The sequence below is a fragment of the Chiroxiphia lanceolata genome, chromosome 3 (assembly GCF_009829145.1).
Source record: "Chiroxiphia lanceolata isolate bChiLan1 chromosome 3, bChiLan1.pri, whole genome shotgun sequence".
NCBI classification, from domain to species: Eukaryota; Metazoa; Chordata; class Aves; order Passeriformes; family Pipridae; genus Chiroxiphia; species Chiroxiphia lanceolata.
Genome location: NC_045639.1, coordinates 7,372,578 through 7,390,436, shown reverse-complemented (window position 1 = coordinate 7,390,436; position 17,859 = coordinate 7,372,578). Strand labels below are relative to the sequence as shown.

General features: G+C 36.4%; 2 protein-coding genes across 2 annotated transcripts in view; both read left to right on the top strand.

Annotated features, from left to right (window-relative positions):
* The window catches only part of KIF16B (kinesin family member 16B), a 133,412-nt gene that overhangs the window by 71,964 nt on the left and 43,589 nt on the right, over positions 1-17,859 (top strand). Inside the window, 15 exon segments of the mRNA XM_032682679.1 lie at positions 1,476-1,529; positions 2,925-2,951; positions 2,953-3,052; positions 3,054-3,115; positions 3,117-3,181; positions 3,184-3,308; positions 3,310-3,414; positions 3,416-3,496; positions 3,498-3,741; positions 3,744-4,275; positions 7,728-7,886; positions 9,992-10,097; positions 10,639-10,689; positions 17,393-17,429; positions 17,432-17,501. Coding sequence (XP_032538570.1) covers positions 1,476-1,529; positions 2,925-2,951; positions 2,953-3,052; positions 3,054-3,115; positions 3,117-3,181; positions 3,184-3,308; positions 3,310-3,414; positions 3,416-3,496; positions 3,498-3,741; positions 3,744-4,275; positions 7,728-7,886; positions 9,992-10,097; positions 10,639-10,689; positions 17,393-17,429; positions 17,432-17,501 — 1,818 coding nt within the window.
* LOC116784259 lies at positions 12,488-15,858 on the top strand. The gene has a single exon (XM_032682677.1). The coding sequence runs from the start codon at positions 12,629-12,631 to the stop codon at positions 13,862-13,864; it is 1,236 nt and encodes a 411-aa protein (XP_032538568.1). The 5' UTR covers positions 12,488-12,628; the 3' UTR covers positions 13,865-15,858.

Sequence of the window (17,859 nt, the reverse complement as noted above, 5' to 3'; positions counted from 1 at the left end):
GTTGTGTATAAAAATTTACCTTGGCTGATCTCTCAGGGATTGTAGAAGGCATTTTTTTAAAAGGAATTGTGAGAGCTAGGGAAAAATGGAATTTGCTGAACTGATCATTCTCCAATATTGCAGCTACTAGAAAGATGCCTCTTGAGCATGTTGGGAATCAAAGTTCATTAAAATAGCTTAATAAATGTTAGATTATTGGTGTACTTTTTGCATATTTCCAAGGGCATTTTCTTTTGTTATAGGTATTTCTATGATTTTAGAAAGAAGTATCAAAAATACTTTATTTTTAAAAACCTGTCTATATAATTGAGATCATGTTGTCTTAAATTGAAGTTTGTCAAAAACTTGAAGTCAACTTGTGGTGCAGTCTTGCATTTTTTCAGTGTTTATGGTCTGTTTCACTAACCTCCACATCCTTAAACTGTAACAAGCCTGAAATAAATTAATATTTGTGTATTTCGTTGAATAATTTAGTTCATATATAGGTTCTCTCTGCCATTTTTAATATTTATTGGGAATAACTTCCTTAAGTAAATCTTTCAAAGGAAATTAAAATAAGAAAAATATTTCCGTACAACTGTAATAAAAGCTGATATTAAAAATTACATAAAATGCTCTCCATGATTAGTCAGATCCTTATCAAACTAAATACATTAAAATCTCAAAATATTTTAAATAAATGGATTTTAATTCTGTTCAGTGCTTAAATGTTTCACTGTGGGATTTTTTCAACCCCACTGATTACATCCTAGGAATGTTTTGGAATTTTCTTTTTCTTGGAAGGAATAGGAAGAACTACAAAGCATCCACTTGTAGTTTTGTAGCGCTTTCCCTTCTCTGAAAATGACCAAATTAATAAATCATAGGATGATGAACATAATTTGAACTATCACTGGCATCTGAAAAATGTGCTTAGAAAGAATAATATTTAAGTTTTACTTCTGAACTGTAATGTGATGAATGTTCTATGATTCTAACCAATTTAACCTCTAATAAAACAAACTGTTGTTGATTTTGAAGTATTCTGTACTGCTAATATATTTTTTGTATCAATTCTTTCTCAACTGATGCTCTGTTTCCCCCTGCCTCCCATGGCAGTCTTTTCCCTGTAAAAGGACCGATCTGTCTAAGGTAGAGAAATTAAATTTCTATATATTGATTACCATGTCTGCATGTAGTTAACTCAAGAGGCTATGCTAATCATTTTTATGTCTCTTCAACTTTCCCTTTTAAATTCATTTTTTCCCCAGAAATTAATTTATTTTTCTGTTTATACTCATGTCAGGACAGCATGATATCTAATTTGTAACCCTAATGAAGGAAACTATTTTCTGTTCTTGTAGAAAGTAGTTTTATGAAACTTCTTTGTATCATTGTTATCATCTTCTAAACAGAGACTGAACTGCATCATATCTTCCTACTTTTGTGACATTCAAGAAATAACCTTTTAACTGTATTCTTTTTTTTTAAATCAGGCTAGAATTTGAGAGACAACAACGAGAGGAGCTTGAAAAATTAGAAAGTAAAAGGTAACATTATTCTCTGCGGTATTTATGTGTATCTGTATGTACACATTATAGACTCATTTAAATCACTGCTTTGGGATCACGATGTTACTCAGCAAGCAGAGGACCCTGAATAGCTGAACTGTAGCTAATTGTGATTTTTATAAGCAAAGAAACTCTGGAACACAAAGATATGAGGAGGATAGATTATACAAATCTAATATATTACCTTTGTTCTTAATTTTTGTGGTGTTGTTTTAAAGAACAGCAAATTACATTCTTTATTGAGTTTGGTTTGTTGTTTTTTTTTTTTGTTTAGCTGCCTTTAGATTAATTCGAGATAGCAAAAGCTCACATGTTGCACTCTGCTTCTCTTACATAAACCTGTGATGTGGAACGGACATACTAATAATGCTTATCAGACCATTATTTGGATATCAGTTTGAAGTACAGAGGAAAGCATTGTTGTCAGCTGGCAAACTGAGCTGACTATTTTGGCACTCATATCTGCTAAGATTTTGGAGGTGATAGCTTGGACCTTGTTGCAGATTCCAGCACTGATTAGATTCATACACTGAAAACCATTCTGCCATCTCAGCCCTAGATGGCTTGTTCCATTTTGAAAGAGCTCTTTATATAGTTGGACTAGGTGAATTAAACTCAGAAACCCCTGAAACTCGGAAGCACTAAAAAATGCTGCTCAGCAATTGATGCAACATAGGATCACTGATATTTATCCCTTTTGTTATATTGATGGGATTTGAATTCAGATTGTGCTGAAATTGGTTTGCTTGTGATTTAATTTATCTGACTAACTTCTCACAAAATAACCAACTGACTTGCAGGTTGTCTCTACTTGTATTGTGGGGACAATGGGGCCTTCAAGTCTGTCCATATTTGGAATGCGCTTAGAACCTTTAAAAGAGAGATTACACAGGACGTAGTAATTTGTTTTATATGTTATAATCTGTTTATCGATAATTCAGTCGAGATCAGAGAAGGCATTGTTTTAATTCATCTGTTGGCTTAAATTTGGTAAGGCAAATTGCTGATCAAGTCCTTTTATACAAGTTTGTGTGTATGAGAATGATATATAAAATCTATATTATTCTTCACTGTGTGCATGGATGTGCTCTATCAATATTTTTATTAGATTTGGCAGAACTAATAAAGTCTTAATTTTCTACTAACAAAAGTGCTATGTAGCGTGTCTTCCTATAACTTTATATATCCACAACTTTTATGTTGACACAGACTACATGATTGTCTTTTCCATTTGTTTCATGCATTGAGTCACTTCCAAGCAGTGTAAGATCTCAACCTGTGGCAAAACAAAACTATTAAAGAAAGAAATGGGTTATATATACAGGAAAATCCTAGACCAAACCTTTTTAACTTCGTGCAAATGTTTTACTGCAGGAAACAAATAGAAGAGATGGAAGAAAACAAGATCTGACAAAGCAGAACTCGTAAGAATGAAGCAAGAAGTAGAGTCACAGCGGAAAGAGACAGAGATAGTTCAGCTGCAAATTCGAAAACAGGAGGAAGAGTCTGAAACGGAGAAGTGTTCACATTGAGAGCAGGTTAAAGGATTTGCTGGCTGAAAAAGAGAATTGAAGAAGAGAGATTACGGGAACAACAGGAGATAGAGCTTCAAAGAAAAAAGCATCAGGAGAAAATTTTTGCCGGGTCAAAGAGGAGTTGCAGCGACTACAAGAGCTTAATCATAATGAAAAAGCAGAGAAAATGCAGATTTTTCGTGAACTAGAAAGACTTAAAAGGAAAAAAGATGAGCAATATGTTTACGCTGGAGTCAGAAAAAAAAAGACTTGAAGAACAGGAAAGAGAACAGGTGATGCTTGTGGCTCATCTAGAGGAACAACTTCGAGAGAAACAGGTCATGATAGACCCTCCTGAAGAGAGGGGATGTGCAGAGAGTTGAAGAAGAGAGAAGAGACCTTGAAGATATTAGAGAATCTCTATTGAAAGTCACAGGAAGCCCGCTCTGAAGGTGATGAAAACCTAGAGGATTTAGAAAAAGCACAGCATGATTTTGTAGAGTTCAAAAGGAAACAACTGGAACGGTTGACTATTTTGGAAAAAGATTTAGTTCAGCAAATGGATCACCTAGAAAAGGAAATAGCAGATGAAAAAGGAGCTCTGGAGCACTTAAAATTTGCACATGAAGAACATTTAATCCCAAGGGAGAATGATGAAAACTCTGTGGATCCATACTCAGGACTGAAGAAGTTGACAAGATAAAGCCAGTGGAGTACAGGCTCCAATCTAAAGTATGCCAGCTTGAGTACCTGAAGAGTAATCATTTGCCAGCTCTGCTGGAAGAAAAACAAAGAGCTTCTGAAGTCCTTGATAAGGGCTTGTTAGGGTTAGATAATACTCTCTATCAAATAGAGAAAGAAATAGAAGAAAAAGAAGAGAAGCTTGCCCAATATAGAGCCAGCACAAATCAGCTGGAGCAGCTTCAAGAAACCTTTGAATTCACAGCCAATGTAGCTCGTCAGGAAAAGGTTCGGAAAAAGGAAAAAGAAATCCTTGAATCAAGGGAAAAGCAGCAGAGAGAGGCTCTGGAGCAGGCTGTTGCTAAGTTAGAAAGGAGGCATTCAGCTTTGCAGCGTCGTTCGACGATAGACTTTGAAATCGAAGAGCAGAGACAGAAGCTGGCCACCCTGAACAACAGCTGCAGTGAGCAGGCAGGGCTGCAGGCCAGTCTGGAGGCTCAGCAGAAAGCCCTCGAGCAAGACCGAGAACGGTGAGTCCTATGGTGGCTTCCATTGATTAGAACCTACCCAGAGAAGGTGAATCATTTTATACTTTAGATGTTGAGAGCATGACTTGTTCTGTGTCCCAGTATTTGAGTTTCTTTGTGAGTTTCAAGTAGTTTACCCAGAATTGAAACTCTGCGTTGTTTTTCAAAGGATTCTTGCTCACTCATCGATTTCTCTTGTGTTCAGAGACTTATCCTGTCCTCAGCAGGATATTATTTGTATTAGCCAGAACAGTACTTTAAATTGTTTTACAAAGCTCAGACAACCTTATGTTCTGCCCTTACAAAAAACGGACCATCTAACAACTTTTTTTCTCTTAAAATATTTCTGTATAGCATTTTGTTCTTTATTAGTAACAAGTCAGATTTTGTTCAGGTTTGGAAACAAATAGTTACAGTAGACCTGCCAACTGTCTCTCTAACTAGTGATGTACTTCTGGAACACTTCTGGTATTCAGAGTAAACAGGGGTAATATTTAATTTTTTTGTTACTGGTTTCAGGGTTAAATAAAAATAAATAGCCATATATCTATGTAAAGTTTGATGATGCTTTTGAAGGTTATTGGAAAATACACAGAGGCTTTAATACTGCCCCTGTGTGATGATAACTCCTTCTAGGTACAGAAGCAATGTCATCAGTTATACACATGATATCTGGTAACATGACGTTCAGCCCAAGTATGGGAAGCTCAGACAAAAGTGATTCAGGTAGGGAAGGATCTTTCTGTATGGAAGAAGAGGAAAATAATCTTTTGTTTCATTTCTGGCCTGAGTGAAAGTCCACTGGGATTAATGCATTTAAGTCCCTGCAGTACAGAAAGAGGGCAGAATTGTCATTTTTAAATGTTTTATCTGATTTACTAATACTGAAGCTTTAAAACCTGTGAATATTGGTGAAACAATGAAGTGGTTTTTTCTTGAGGTACCATTTGTCATTTGCTTTTTAATATTTCATGATTATGTGAATCCTCCTTCATAAGCCCTTGAAACAGATGGCTTGATTTAAAAAAAACCTATGAAAACAAACTTGCCTATAGCCATATTGAAGAGCTCTTCTGTATTGCTTTCCAGTTAAACCATTATCAGAAGAGAATAGTTGCTTTCAGTACACTGTGTAGAGATGACTTTTTCAACATTTATAGCTACATTGTTTGGATTTTAGTTAAACATTTTCAATACTGATTTATCATTTTGTAGTGGATATTGCCATTATTTTCCATAATTGTCTTGGACATAAAATCTCATTTTCTACACTAAGCATCTCACTTGACTAAAGTGAGCCATAAACAACTGGAGGTTCCACAAAAATAGACAGCTTAGTTAGCCCTCAAGAGATTGCTGGGTTGTGTGATAAGTGAAAAAGTATACTGAAAGCTAGGAGACTGAGTTTTGGAAAAGACACCAAGGAAGTGAAAAAATATTTTTTTTTCCTTGTTTTTTTCTTGTTTACTTCAAAGTTCTGTTGTACAAGCTAAATAAAACTTTGAAGTCTTTCAGTGAATAGCCCATGGGCCTGAATAATTCAATTCAGAATGTTTTTGTGAATGTTGAGGCAGAAGAAAAATCTTGAAATATGTGATAGTGTGTTAAACATTTCAGGTCACTTATTGCTCTTGTGTTTGAGTTTACGCTGCACAGTACATGATGCCATAGTAAGCATATGAATTATATATGTTTCTTATTGTTTATCTAGATCCCATTATGTGATGATATGCTCTAGTTCAGTGTTAAGTCTCTAAAAATGTTTAAGTGCAATATTCATTTGATATGCTACAAGACTATAATTTCATCATACCTGGATAAAATGTTTTTGTTTTTTTTTTTCAGTTTGAATCCTGTATAAGCTCAAATTCTTTCATCTACAGGGATGACCCACAAAAAGATAATTTGAAGTGAACTTATATTGGGATATTGCATACACATTTTGTCTTTACTGGCAGAGGTTTGGGGCAATAGAATGAACATAAAGCAACTTTAGAGTCATCTTTGAGGCAATGGGATGCATCACTCACAAGTGGCAAGGTGCAGTTTACAGTTCTTACTGGTGGATGCATCACAAGACTGACTAAACTCATAACTATAAAAAGTGATATCTTTTCATATTAGGATGTTTACAAACCAAGAGATAAGCTTTGTTCCTTTAATGTAATTCTGATTTTTGTGGTTAAATTGATTTTCCATAGATGCAAACACGCTCCTATACCCAGCAACCATCTCCCATCCACTTCCCCTCGGGACACAAGATTGTTTTGCTGCTAATCAAAAGAAACAGATGGCTTTTGGCAGTGCTGCAAAAAGTACTCTACAAATGAAGTAACAATTCAGCCTAAGCCTCAGCATTCATAATCTCTTTAATTTTCTTTTAACCCCCAGGATGGAATCAAGTAGTTGTAGCACTGTACTTCAATTTGGATATATACAATTGTAGGCGAAGTGGTAGAATCCCAGCTTTGCATAGTTTCCCCTGTTTTTGCAGGAATTTCTTCTCTTTTATTATTTGATTTTTAAGTAATCTCTAGAAAAACAATAACCTTTAGAGACAAAAATTGTAATGAAAATGGGGGAGTTTATTACTGTGTTACTAATCTAATCTCAGGTACATTGCAAGTGAAAAGGGTGTTCTGCAGATTACTTTATTATCATATAGTTTATTTTGACTAACTGATAAATAAAGGCTAACTGATAAAGCAAGAAGTGCTTTTTATTTCATACAAAATGCCTCAGACATTTTCAGTCAAAAAAAGGGTACCTAATTTTACATATTGTATTCTGTGCATAAATGTGGCTGGAATTAAATTTATTTGTTAGGAAAAGCAAGAAATCATTCAAAAGATGATTTATTAGGTGCATATAAAATAAGTACTAGATGTTTTTTTTACAAGTAAATTTTCAAAATATATATACAGATGGAATAACTGGAAAATAAAATTTATATATATAGTACAGAATTTTAAAGATTTCCTTACAATATGTTTTGCCATATCAGTGTCTTAGGTATTCTTTGGGGTTTTGTATTAGTGCTTAGTATTTCAAGTTTTTAATTTTTTTCCCCTTCATGTCCTCATTTACTTCACACTGGAAGGTAATAAATGAGGTCACTGATAGAGTTCTGGAAAGAGGAACATTTATTCAAGTGATTCCAATAGATAGGTTAGGTCTTAAGAATTAATATTTAATGTGGTGAGTTAGGTACCTTTTGCACTGGAAGTTACTGAAGTTGTTTTATTCAACTTAATAATGCTGTTGGAACATGGTTTTAAGCTGCCTCTTTTCCTTTCTAAATATGCTTAAAGAACTATTATGATTTTAGACCTTCATAAATATTAATACCTACTAATCTTACATACATGTACAGTTTAAGTACATTACTTCCCTTCAGAACTATGAAAATCAACTCTAAACCAAAGCAAATTACATCTTAAGATCTTTTTTTGTAGCCTGGACCAGGAAATTCAGCAGCTGAAGCAAAAAATATACGAGGGTGATGGTGCTCAGAAAGGAAACCATGGAACACTGGAAGAGAGACTCTCCCATAGCACTTCCCCTAGCGGCCCAACAAAGCCACAGCCACCCTCTGCTCCTCTGGTTGATGACAGGTAGGTAACCTGCTTCCTGCAGTGTTTTGGTAGGAATACAAGCAAAAGCTTTTGAAAAGAAATATTTTGAAAGACCGTTCTGGTTTTATTTAAGTACTGTAATTGTACTGATGGTAGTTCACCTAGTTCCCAACAGTGCAATACAAACTCGTGAAATTTAGCATGGAGTGCAAGGCCCCCATGTTTCCAGACTTCAGGTGGAATTCCGTCAACCCCAGCTGCCTTGCCGATTTTCACCTGCTGTATGGCCTTAAGGGTTTCTCCTAAAGTGAGGGCAGTATCCAATTCATACTTCACCGGTTGTTGTGTGATGAACTGAATAGCTGAGTCTTGGACTACACAGCTAGTACTGAAAAGAGTCTGAAAGTGTTGCTTTATGCTGATGACGCCGCCCTTGTCGCCCACACAGAAGCAGCTCTGCAGCATTTAACATCCTGCTTTGCAGATGCTGCTGAGCTCTTTGGGCTGGAAGTCAGCTTAAACAAGACAGAAGTTCTCTATCAACCAGCACCTCAGGAAGTCTTCCATCATCCCCGTATCACCATTGGCCAATCAGAGCTCAAATCAGTCCAGCAGTTTAATTACCTAGGTAACCTCATCTCCTCAGATGGTAAGATTGACGGAGAGATTGACAACAGGTTAGCAAAGGCATATAGTGCCTTGGGAAAGCTTCATAAAAGAGTTTGGCGAAATAAACACCTGAAGAAAAGTACAAAGTTTAGTGTTTACAGAGCCATAGTGCTGTCTACTCTCTTATATGGATCCGAATCATGGGTCATCTACCGCCACCACCTGTGACTCCTAGAACGCTTTCATCAACGCTGCCTTCGTACAATCCTAAACATCCACTGGTCAGATTATGTGACTAACACGTCTGTTCTAGAACAGGCAGCAGTTATGAGTAGTGAGGCCATGTTGCTGAGAACACAGCTGCGATGGGCAGGGCACGTCTCAAGGATGAAGGACCACCGCCTCCCTAAGATCTTGGTTTATGGTGAACTTACCACTGGCTGCCGCATGAGAGGAGCCCCGAAGAGAAGATACAAGGACTCCCTGAAACAACATCTCAGCCTTGGCCATATTGATCAACATAACTGGTCTACTCTGGCCTCCAGTCGGGAGCTCTGGAGACACATCATCTATAACGCTGCTGATGCCTTTGAGAAAGCACGCAGGATCACTCTTGAGGAGAAAAGAACGCAGAAAGAATCGTGCCTTGCTGAATTTACCACCTAAGGAGTCTTTCTGCTGTGCCTTTTGCAACCAGACGTGCCTGTCTTGTATTGACCTTTTTAGCCACCAGCATGCTTGTAACAAACGTGGGTAGAGCCCTTCCCAAATCTTCGTTCGCGAAGCCAAGCCGATGTAATTACTGAAGAACTAGTCTGGAAATAGAATTTGTGTGCTGTATTCTACTATAAATGACCAACAACCTAATCTGTTGTTCCTGTGCAGTTTGTTTTAGAATAGAGGGTTGGGAAACTGTAGGCTAAAATGTATTTAAGTTGTTTTTGTGTTTACAGTTACTTGTCTATATGGTTTTGCTTCATATACACTTAAGGCAACAAAGTAAATTAAATTATCCTAAACCTTTTTTAATAGGGCAGCTGCCTGGTATCACTAAAATCTGTTTCATCTGTTCTTGTTACATTTACACGTGCAGTTGTTGATAATCAACTCTTGGAACGTTCCTTCTGTTTGAAAACCAAACCTTTGTTAGCCCAAGTTGCTGATATCACAGCAGTGATAAATACAAACCGTGAAGTTACTGAAGATGCAACCCCAGCCTTCTTGTTCTCCTTCATCACTCTTAGTCCCACTGCCACTTATATGTAGAACTGTACACATAGCAGTGGCTTAACCTGGGGTCCAATAATTTGCCTAATTGTGATAATAAATTGCTAACCTTTGCCTGTTGGAGAAACACCCACTCAAAAGTCTGTGTTCCTTACAGAGGGATAAAACTGGTTTAACATTAAGCCTGCTAATTAAGAGTTGTGCAGTACTTAGTATTAGAAGCATTTCAAAGAGCTCTTTAGTCTGTCTTAACTTTTATATAAAATACACTCTTTTTGCACATACACATTTTCTTCTGTATCTTGAAGGATAAATGCCTTTATTGAACAAGAAGTGCAGAGAAGGCTCCAGAATATTCATCATAAAGCTGAGGATAACAATGTTAGTGTGACCTTGTCTACAGAAAGTTTAAAGGTGAGTAGAGACGGGTAGGAAATCCTGACCTTTAATGTACTATGTGAAACCACTGATTTAGTTTTGTTTTTCAATAATTTTTATGTTTTCCTATGTTTACTTAGTTTTAATTTACCAAAAAAGTAAACAGTAAATCAGGGATATCAGTTTTTAGATTTTGATCATCTTTTTATTTCCAGCAGCTGGTTTATGTTGTATTCTGTGACGTTTTTGGCAGGGAATAATGTGTAAATGGCAATAGGAAGTTTTCAGATAAAATAAAAATCTTCATTTTATGTCAGGAAAAAATGTGTTGATAAAAATGAATGTTAATCTGAATGGAACTTTATACATGTAAACAAATGCCCATTCAAAAACTGATGATCTGATTGATCCAAAGACTGGGTTGATTGACTTCTAAGCCAGTGGTTTTCATAAATATTGATAAGAAAATTGTTATTTTTGTCTATTAGAAGGACTGTCTCTTCCTCAGAATACTTTTAAATGAACTTATACAAGAAAGGCACTCTTTTGATAATCGCCTGTACCTTTTTGTGCTTAGGATAATGAGAGGCTTAATAACGACACTGTTCAACGGAAGCTGAAGTATGAGGTGGGTCATAATTTGAGAGAATGAAATGGTAAATTATGGCATGCCCTGTAATTAAAATTCTTAATGTTTAGCTGCATAATTAGAATTTTGAATTCACAACAAGATTAATGGCTAACAGACACGGCAGAGCATTTTCCCAGCTGGAATGAAAGTGATTTTTTTTTTCAGATTTGATCTAGCTTTTTCCTTATTTGAAGGTGTGGTGTTATTGTGGATCTCTCTCCCTTGTTTTGTCATTATTCTTAATTTGGAACAGTATCCCTTTCCTTATTTTTAGAGGAGAAAAACGTTTATTGAGGAGAGATTGTCTGAATTCAGCATATACTTGACATTTTTGACTCACAATGATATGCTGTAATGGTATCTATAATATTAGCACAAACAACTAGGCAAGTTTGCCTGAATCCTGTCATGGAGGATTCGTACACTGTATTTATATATTTTTAAAGTGAGGCTTAGACACCTCCTACCATATTTGCTTTTTTAACTGTTCCTTGAAACACAGTTATTTACTTGTTTTGGTGAGTAAATCCTAAATACCTTTATGGATTAAACCTTGACAGTGGGAGGGCTGCAGCACTTCAAATTTGGACTTTTTTGGACTTTTACACTATCATTTTTAAGCTGTGTTGGACTTTTTACACTCTCTTGACTAGTATAGGGTTACTTTTTTGTGTATGTGTGGGAAAATACTGAAAGGGCTTATAAGTTTCTGCATTACCCTTTGACTTTCCTGTGGTTTTTGAGGAAAGCAAATATAAACCAAGTGAAATGGATACTGTACAAAGAAAAAGCAATGGTGGGCTGGGAAGATCAACCATTCCTGAATCAGATCTCAATCACTTCTGTTGAATTTTGTCTTTCTCATTTTGAGAGATTGTACCAATTTTGAATGATTGTTCAAACCTAATCAAAATCAGTCCTCAATTTAAGAAGATTTTACAAGGATGTTTCTGTTTTCTTCTTTTGAAATTTTTAGCAGAAAAGTCAACAGTGGCAGCCACACTATGGCTTTCCATTTCTGTCTAAAGATGCCAATTGTGCTTCTGAGTTGCGTGGAGAAAACACAGGAGTAAGAGACCATAAGAAACAGAAGGCATATACAGAGATGCTGGATTTATTTTCCAGTTCTGGAAGAATCTCCTCCTCTTTTACATCAGAGAAGGCATTTCAGAATGAAAGGAGTAATTCGGAACAGGAGAGCTTTGCTTGTCATTGACATTAAAAGTAGTTTAATTCACTCTAAAAATACTAATACTTTAAAGAGTAAAAATGTTTCTTATCAGAATGTTTATCTACTTCTTTACAAAATCCTGACTTTAATAATGTGGCTTACTCACTCCGCAAGGTTGAAAATTTCAGTCATTTTGACGATAAAATAATTACTTCTTCAGATTGTGACAGCTCAAGAACTGAATCTGATTGTTCCCACTCGAAACAGCTGTCTCCTGTAGGATCCTTAATGGGTGCTAATGAGCAGACTGGCTTTAACAGTGTATCATGCCTTCTCTTTCCTCAGTCTAATATGCATTCTGAAACAAAAACTTATAAAGGAAACAGCCCATTAAATGCAGTGTACCCGACAGTTGAAGACCAGTCTAGTAATTCTCAGCTTCCAACACAAAAATCCTTTGATTTGACCCCTTTTAAGTCAATAGCTTCTCATTTTGATGCGAGACTAGAACACACTACCAGTTTGGGGTCTCTTGTCAGTAAGCTCTCCTGCCTTTGCAAAAATACCAGTAGTCAGCTGCTCCAAACAGTGGGGGGTCCCAAACGAAAACAAACAACATGGAGTGGTTTCCAAACAAATCAAGGAGTTGGGAAGTTTGTGTGACAGAAATGAGAGGTGTGCACAAGCAGTATCATTAATAAAAATCTGCCATTTATAAGGAACTTGCAAGTAAATGTGTTCTTCAAGTCAGATGTGAATCAAGACATGTCCCACACTACTGATGACACCAAAGCTCATACTGAAAATGTTATTCAGACTGTGTCTCCTGTGCAAGAGGCTGTCACAGTGTGTGTGAGCACAGAGATCTCAGATGCCTGTATGAGAAAACCCCTTGAAGGATTTACATACTGTAGTAAAAATGAAGAGCTGGAAAAGACTTTTGTGTTAAGACAGAACTTTGTGCATTTTCCTGATGTCTTTTTGAAACTTCAAGTCTGTTCCCTGGAAAAAGTATTGGAATTTTTGACCTGTGCTTTACCTCAGATTTCTGTTAGGATGGAGGAGTTGAAAGGTATCTACTGGCTTGCTGTTGGCAATTGCAAAAAACCTGACCCAGATCCTGCTTGCTTGCTTTTGTTCAGCTCCATTCTGTATGTTGTTTCATCAGCTGAACAAGACACCTGCCAGAGTTCCTTGGCACTGCTTTGTGAGGTTCCTATTGACTCTATAAAGGAGATTCAAGTTGGCTTTGCTGGACAGAGTATTAATCTTCTGTGTTCTGCTGAAGATGGTTTACTCACAATATTTACCTATGACAAGCACGTCACTCAAAGAATTTGCCACGACATAATGAGCATTTTGATTTCTGCAGTGGATGATGATGCTTATTTAAATCACCAGCTCTTGAAAGATGATTTGATTCAGATTTCACTTAACTGGACTTCAGATGTAAATGACTTGGTTTTTTCAAACGGAGTGCGATTGTCCTGTAAATTTCAAACTGAGTTAGCTGATCTGGTTTACTTACTCCATGAAAATATGGGAAGTATTAAACCTTCATTAGGTGACATTCGTGTACTGCTATATACCTCAGTGAAAGTAGACTGTGCTGAGCAGACTGTGTATAGAACTCTTGTTCTTACAACTACTCATATAGGTCTCTTAAAGGAAAATCATGCCCCTAACATTTGGGATGCTTCCTGCCAGCGATCACAGTTTGACACCCTTCAGTTGTACAGTTTGAATGATATCCGATGTGCAATTTTGCCAGACAAAGAGAATTGCACAAAAATTGAGCTTGTGTTTTCTAGAAGGAGCAAGGTTGGATCTGATTCAGGAACTGCATTTTCTAAGTACTGTGAAAAAGAAATAAATACTCAACTGACACTCATCCCATCAATTCTTCAAAGCAGTTTGCATATCCCTTCGGAAATCTGGAAATTAACATTCAGTTCAAGTGAAGAAGCCATTTGGCTAATTATGCATCTGACTAGGTGTTGAAATCCAAATACATTTAGATACATTCAAAATAAGAGGGTAATGAATATTGATAAAATCCTTTTTTGTTTCCTTTTTTTTCAATCAATAGACAAAAGGGACCTTTGAGCCTCTAAAGGAATGCCATAGACTGTGTACACACATCCTAGCAATAATAATTATTACTTGAGTGCTTGCTTTTTGTGGGTCTCTGCTATCCTGTACATACATTTCCTTTGGAAAGTGAGGAAATTAAATATTTCTATGTTATGTGGTAGGTGGATGAAAACTATAATTGCAGCTCTGCCTTCTGATTTCCATTTTGGCTGTGTTTTCTGGCTTCTTCCATCTACTATCTGTCTTCATTAATGTCTTCTCCATTCCTCCTCGATTGCCTTTTCCTTAATTTTTCTGAGTATCTGTTTTTCATGCTCCTCATTTATTTCATGCCCTTGATCTCAATCAATATTTCAAAACATCTGCAAATTTTTTTATCTTACATTTCACTGTGTGCTCTTAATACTACAGATATTTACAGCTTTTATACATGCAATTTTGAGAAGAATAGATTTGACAGTTCTCTCCTGCTTCAGAGTTTTGCATTTAAGGTTGATTGCACTTGCACATCAAAGTTTGTCACAAGTGCAAAAAGAGCTGTGCTTTAAATAGCATTTCAACCTTTGGTCATGCTACTGTACCTATGGCAAGAAATGTTTTGGGGTCTGTCATCTGTGTATGTGTTTCTCATGCTGTAAATGGATAGCTGACAGCTGGGGATACAGCCTGACAGTTGGAGTGAGTTTAACTCTAGAGTTCTGTCCGTGCTTAGCCTTACTTTCACCTTTTTCTGCCTGCTTACTAGTGGGGTTGTTGATGCTGTGAGATTGCATCTCTTACAGTCTCTTTAATGCTACATGCCAAGAAAGAAGGAAACTATTGAACATTAGTAAAAGATTTCCATTAGTGAAGGCTTAGTACAAGGTTATGTTTTACCTGTTACCCTGTCAGATGTTCAAATGATAAATAAGCTGTGTTGTCTCCCATCTTTTGTTTCTTTCCATGTAAAGGGAGCTGAATACCTTTTGAATCCTGTTGCTTGAATGTACCATCTGCCTCATTTGAGGAAGATGGTTCTTGGCAGAAAAAACAGTGGTATCTAATCTGAAATTCTAAATTCTGTAAGCATATTGCCAGCAGAGGTGCAATCTTCCACTAGACAGAGTTAGACTTCGGTCTCTCTGATGGTATAAGAACATTTCCCATTTGTTTTTACCATATGTTAAGACATGATAACGTAGCTCATATGGGATTTAAAAAGAAATAGCTTGCACTGGATGAGGAAGTTATGTCTGGAAGGATGAACGCTGGTTTGGATAGAGAATTATGGGGTTTTTTTACATTACAAAACTTGCTACTTCCTTAAGGAAGTCCAGAGATAAGCAAAATATGTCACATTATTTTGAGGTACAGTGAGGGGGAGTTAGCAAAGAAAGTGCACACGAATATCTCACGAAATGTGGAGTAGATGGAGCAGTATCAGTCCTGCTCAGGAGTGGCTCCCTCAGTGACATCAGGGAGGCATTTCTTCTGGCCCTTGCCCAAAGTCAACACTGAGTGGCACTATCTGGGAGGACTGTCTTGATCAAGGCTGTTAAAGGAAAGCAATTTCTGCAACCGATTTCTTTTCAGATTATACCCCAAAGTTAAGTGTTTGTGCATATTGTGTTTCCCAATAATGTGTTTTTCCTCTGTTGTGCTTGTTTTCAAATCCAACTCAGTGAATATTCTGCACTTTTATGAAAAAGAACAACTTCACAGCAATATCTTTTATTCTGCTGTAAAGTAAACATAACATAATGATCATTGTTTATGAATATCAAAAGCATTATTTAATGCATTAGGGTGTATTTTCCACAACACTTTGTGTTTGAAATTGTTTTCCTCTCTGTTATTACCGTTTGTAATAGTTCTCTGGAAATGACTGCCAATAAATTATGTGTTGACAGAGGTGGCTTTAAGAGTGACTTTATGGTTTTATTGTTGTTTTAAAACAGATTATATTGTTGTCAGGGCAATGAACTCCTCTTTTTCCCCAGGAAAGAATTGCTTACACTCCTATGCTTCAGAATGAGTTTTAGCTGAAAAGCCAGTAGTGTTGGGAGTGGTGAAGAAGGGCAAAGTGGACAGGAAAGAATATTTGTTGTGAAAACAAAGGTCACTACTTTTTTTTCCATTTAACAAACTTTTTTTTATATTTCTTAAAAAAAATAGAAAAGGAAAAGGGAAGTTTATGGGAAATACCCCCTAGATAAAGCCAGTGGAACGAAAATTCACTTTCTTTGTGTTTTCTTTTTCACTATTTTAATGCTAATGTTAAGGGAAATGACATTGTCATTTATAATTGACTAGTAATGAAACAAGTCTCCCATTCTGGAGAGCTGTGAGGATGCCAAAAGACTCCCTGGAACAGGTAGAAGCATTTATGAAGGAGTTTCAAAACTTTTCCTCTAACTCCTGCACAGTATCACGCTTACTGGAAGTCACAAGGAGTTGCGACAAAGGACATGAATGTGAGAATACAGTTACAGGTCAAGTGATGGAGCGCAAAATACAAATACATCAAATACTATCACATATACAAATTTATAAAGTTATAACCATAACTTGAAAGTGATAGTTTTCCAGGCTTTTGTTGTTAAATTGTATTTGTCATGATATGCGGTTTTTTTAAGTGTGAGTTCCTTAAGGTTTTCAGACCAAATACATTCAATGGAGCAAATGGAGGACTTTCTAAAAGGCAGTCTCTGTACTCTTTCAGTCTAAATGCTTATGCTACTTTTGGACACAGTCACTGCAAAGCATTAATCTTTTCAGTTTAAAAAGGGTTTGGTTTGACCATAACTTCAGAGTGTACAGATTCCATCTGGCTATTGGTCAGAGTAATGGACCCTCATTGCAAATACCTTTTTAGATTGTTTTGTCCAGACTGTGCAAATTCATTACAGCTGAGTTTTCTGATAATTAGATGTGATTTAAAGAAAATAGTAGGAAACTGTTCTGGCAGTGGATTGGCTTATTTAATTATAAAATGAGTTTGGATTTTTAACATCCAAAAGCTTTCTGAATTGCTTAGACCCCTTGCAGCTTTGCATGATATTGTAAACATGTTATTATGTAAAGACATACAAAAAATATGGTTGACTGCGAAGGCTTGATTAATATACTTATTTTTTAAAAGAGGGTAATACAAAGTCTTCTGCTTTTCCTTGATTTTGATATCTAAGCTGAAAATGCCTTTTCAAAGAAAGGAATATTTTTGAATACAACTTTTATGCATAAAAAAATATTGGGGCTTGCTTAGAAAAGGAGATCCACTTTGTTTTCAAACGGTTACTTCATTTGAGAAATAATTCTACCTCATCCATGGCTCTCTTTTCCTGCTCTTCTGGCCAAGAACACATCCTTGTTTTTAGTGAAGTTCTTTTCCTCTTTTTCCTTATGTAGTGATTTTGGTTTTCCTTTGTTCTCCCTATTTGGTATGGCACATGAAAGCGGATGGTCTGTCGTTCACTGGGAGCAAATCCAGATGACCTAAGGACCCAATTAAAATTAGTATTCCACGGTATGTCCTGTGTGGGCAGGGAAAGGATGAGCACTATGAGTTGAAATAAGGTAAGTGCTTTTCAGTTGCTTTTCTTTAATGGTTTTTGTTCCACTGAGTGCAGCTTTTGGTTCTCTTTCGGTTATGAAAGTGTCCTCAATACTGCTAAATAAGAGAGGTTGTGAGAAGACATGCGCGGGACACTATAAAGACAGGTATTTTCCGAGTGGATTGATTGTACAGAGGAGACTGGTGGCCAAGCTCTTGGGCTGAGCAGTTCCTAAGCCAATGTCAATTCAGTTCAAAGTGTTGCAGAGATGAGGATTAAATTCCTATTTTTTATAGGAAAGCCCTTTATTGAGATGCAAATGTCAGGTATGGAAAAGTTCAGGCTTGAAATATTTACCTGAATAATGAA

Bases quoted from the DNA above. Each gene is read 5' to 3' on its own strand.
- LOC116784259 (XM_032682677.1), top strand. From the start codon at position 12,629: ATGTCCCACACTACTGATGACACCAAAGCTCATACTGAAAATGTTATT.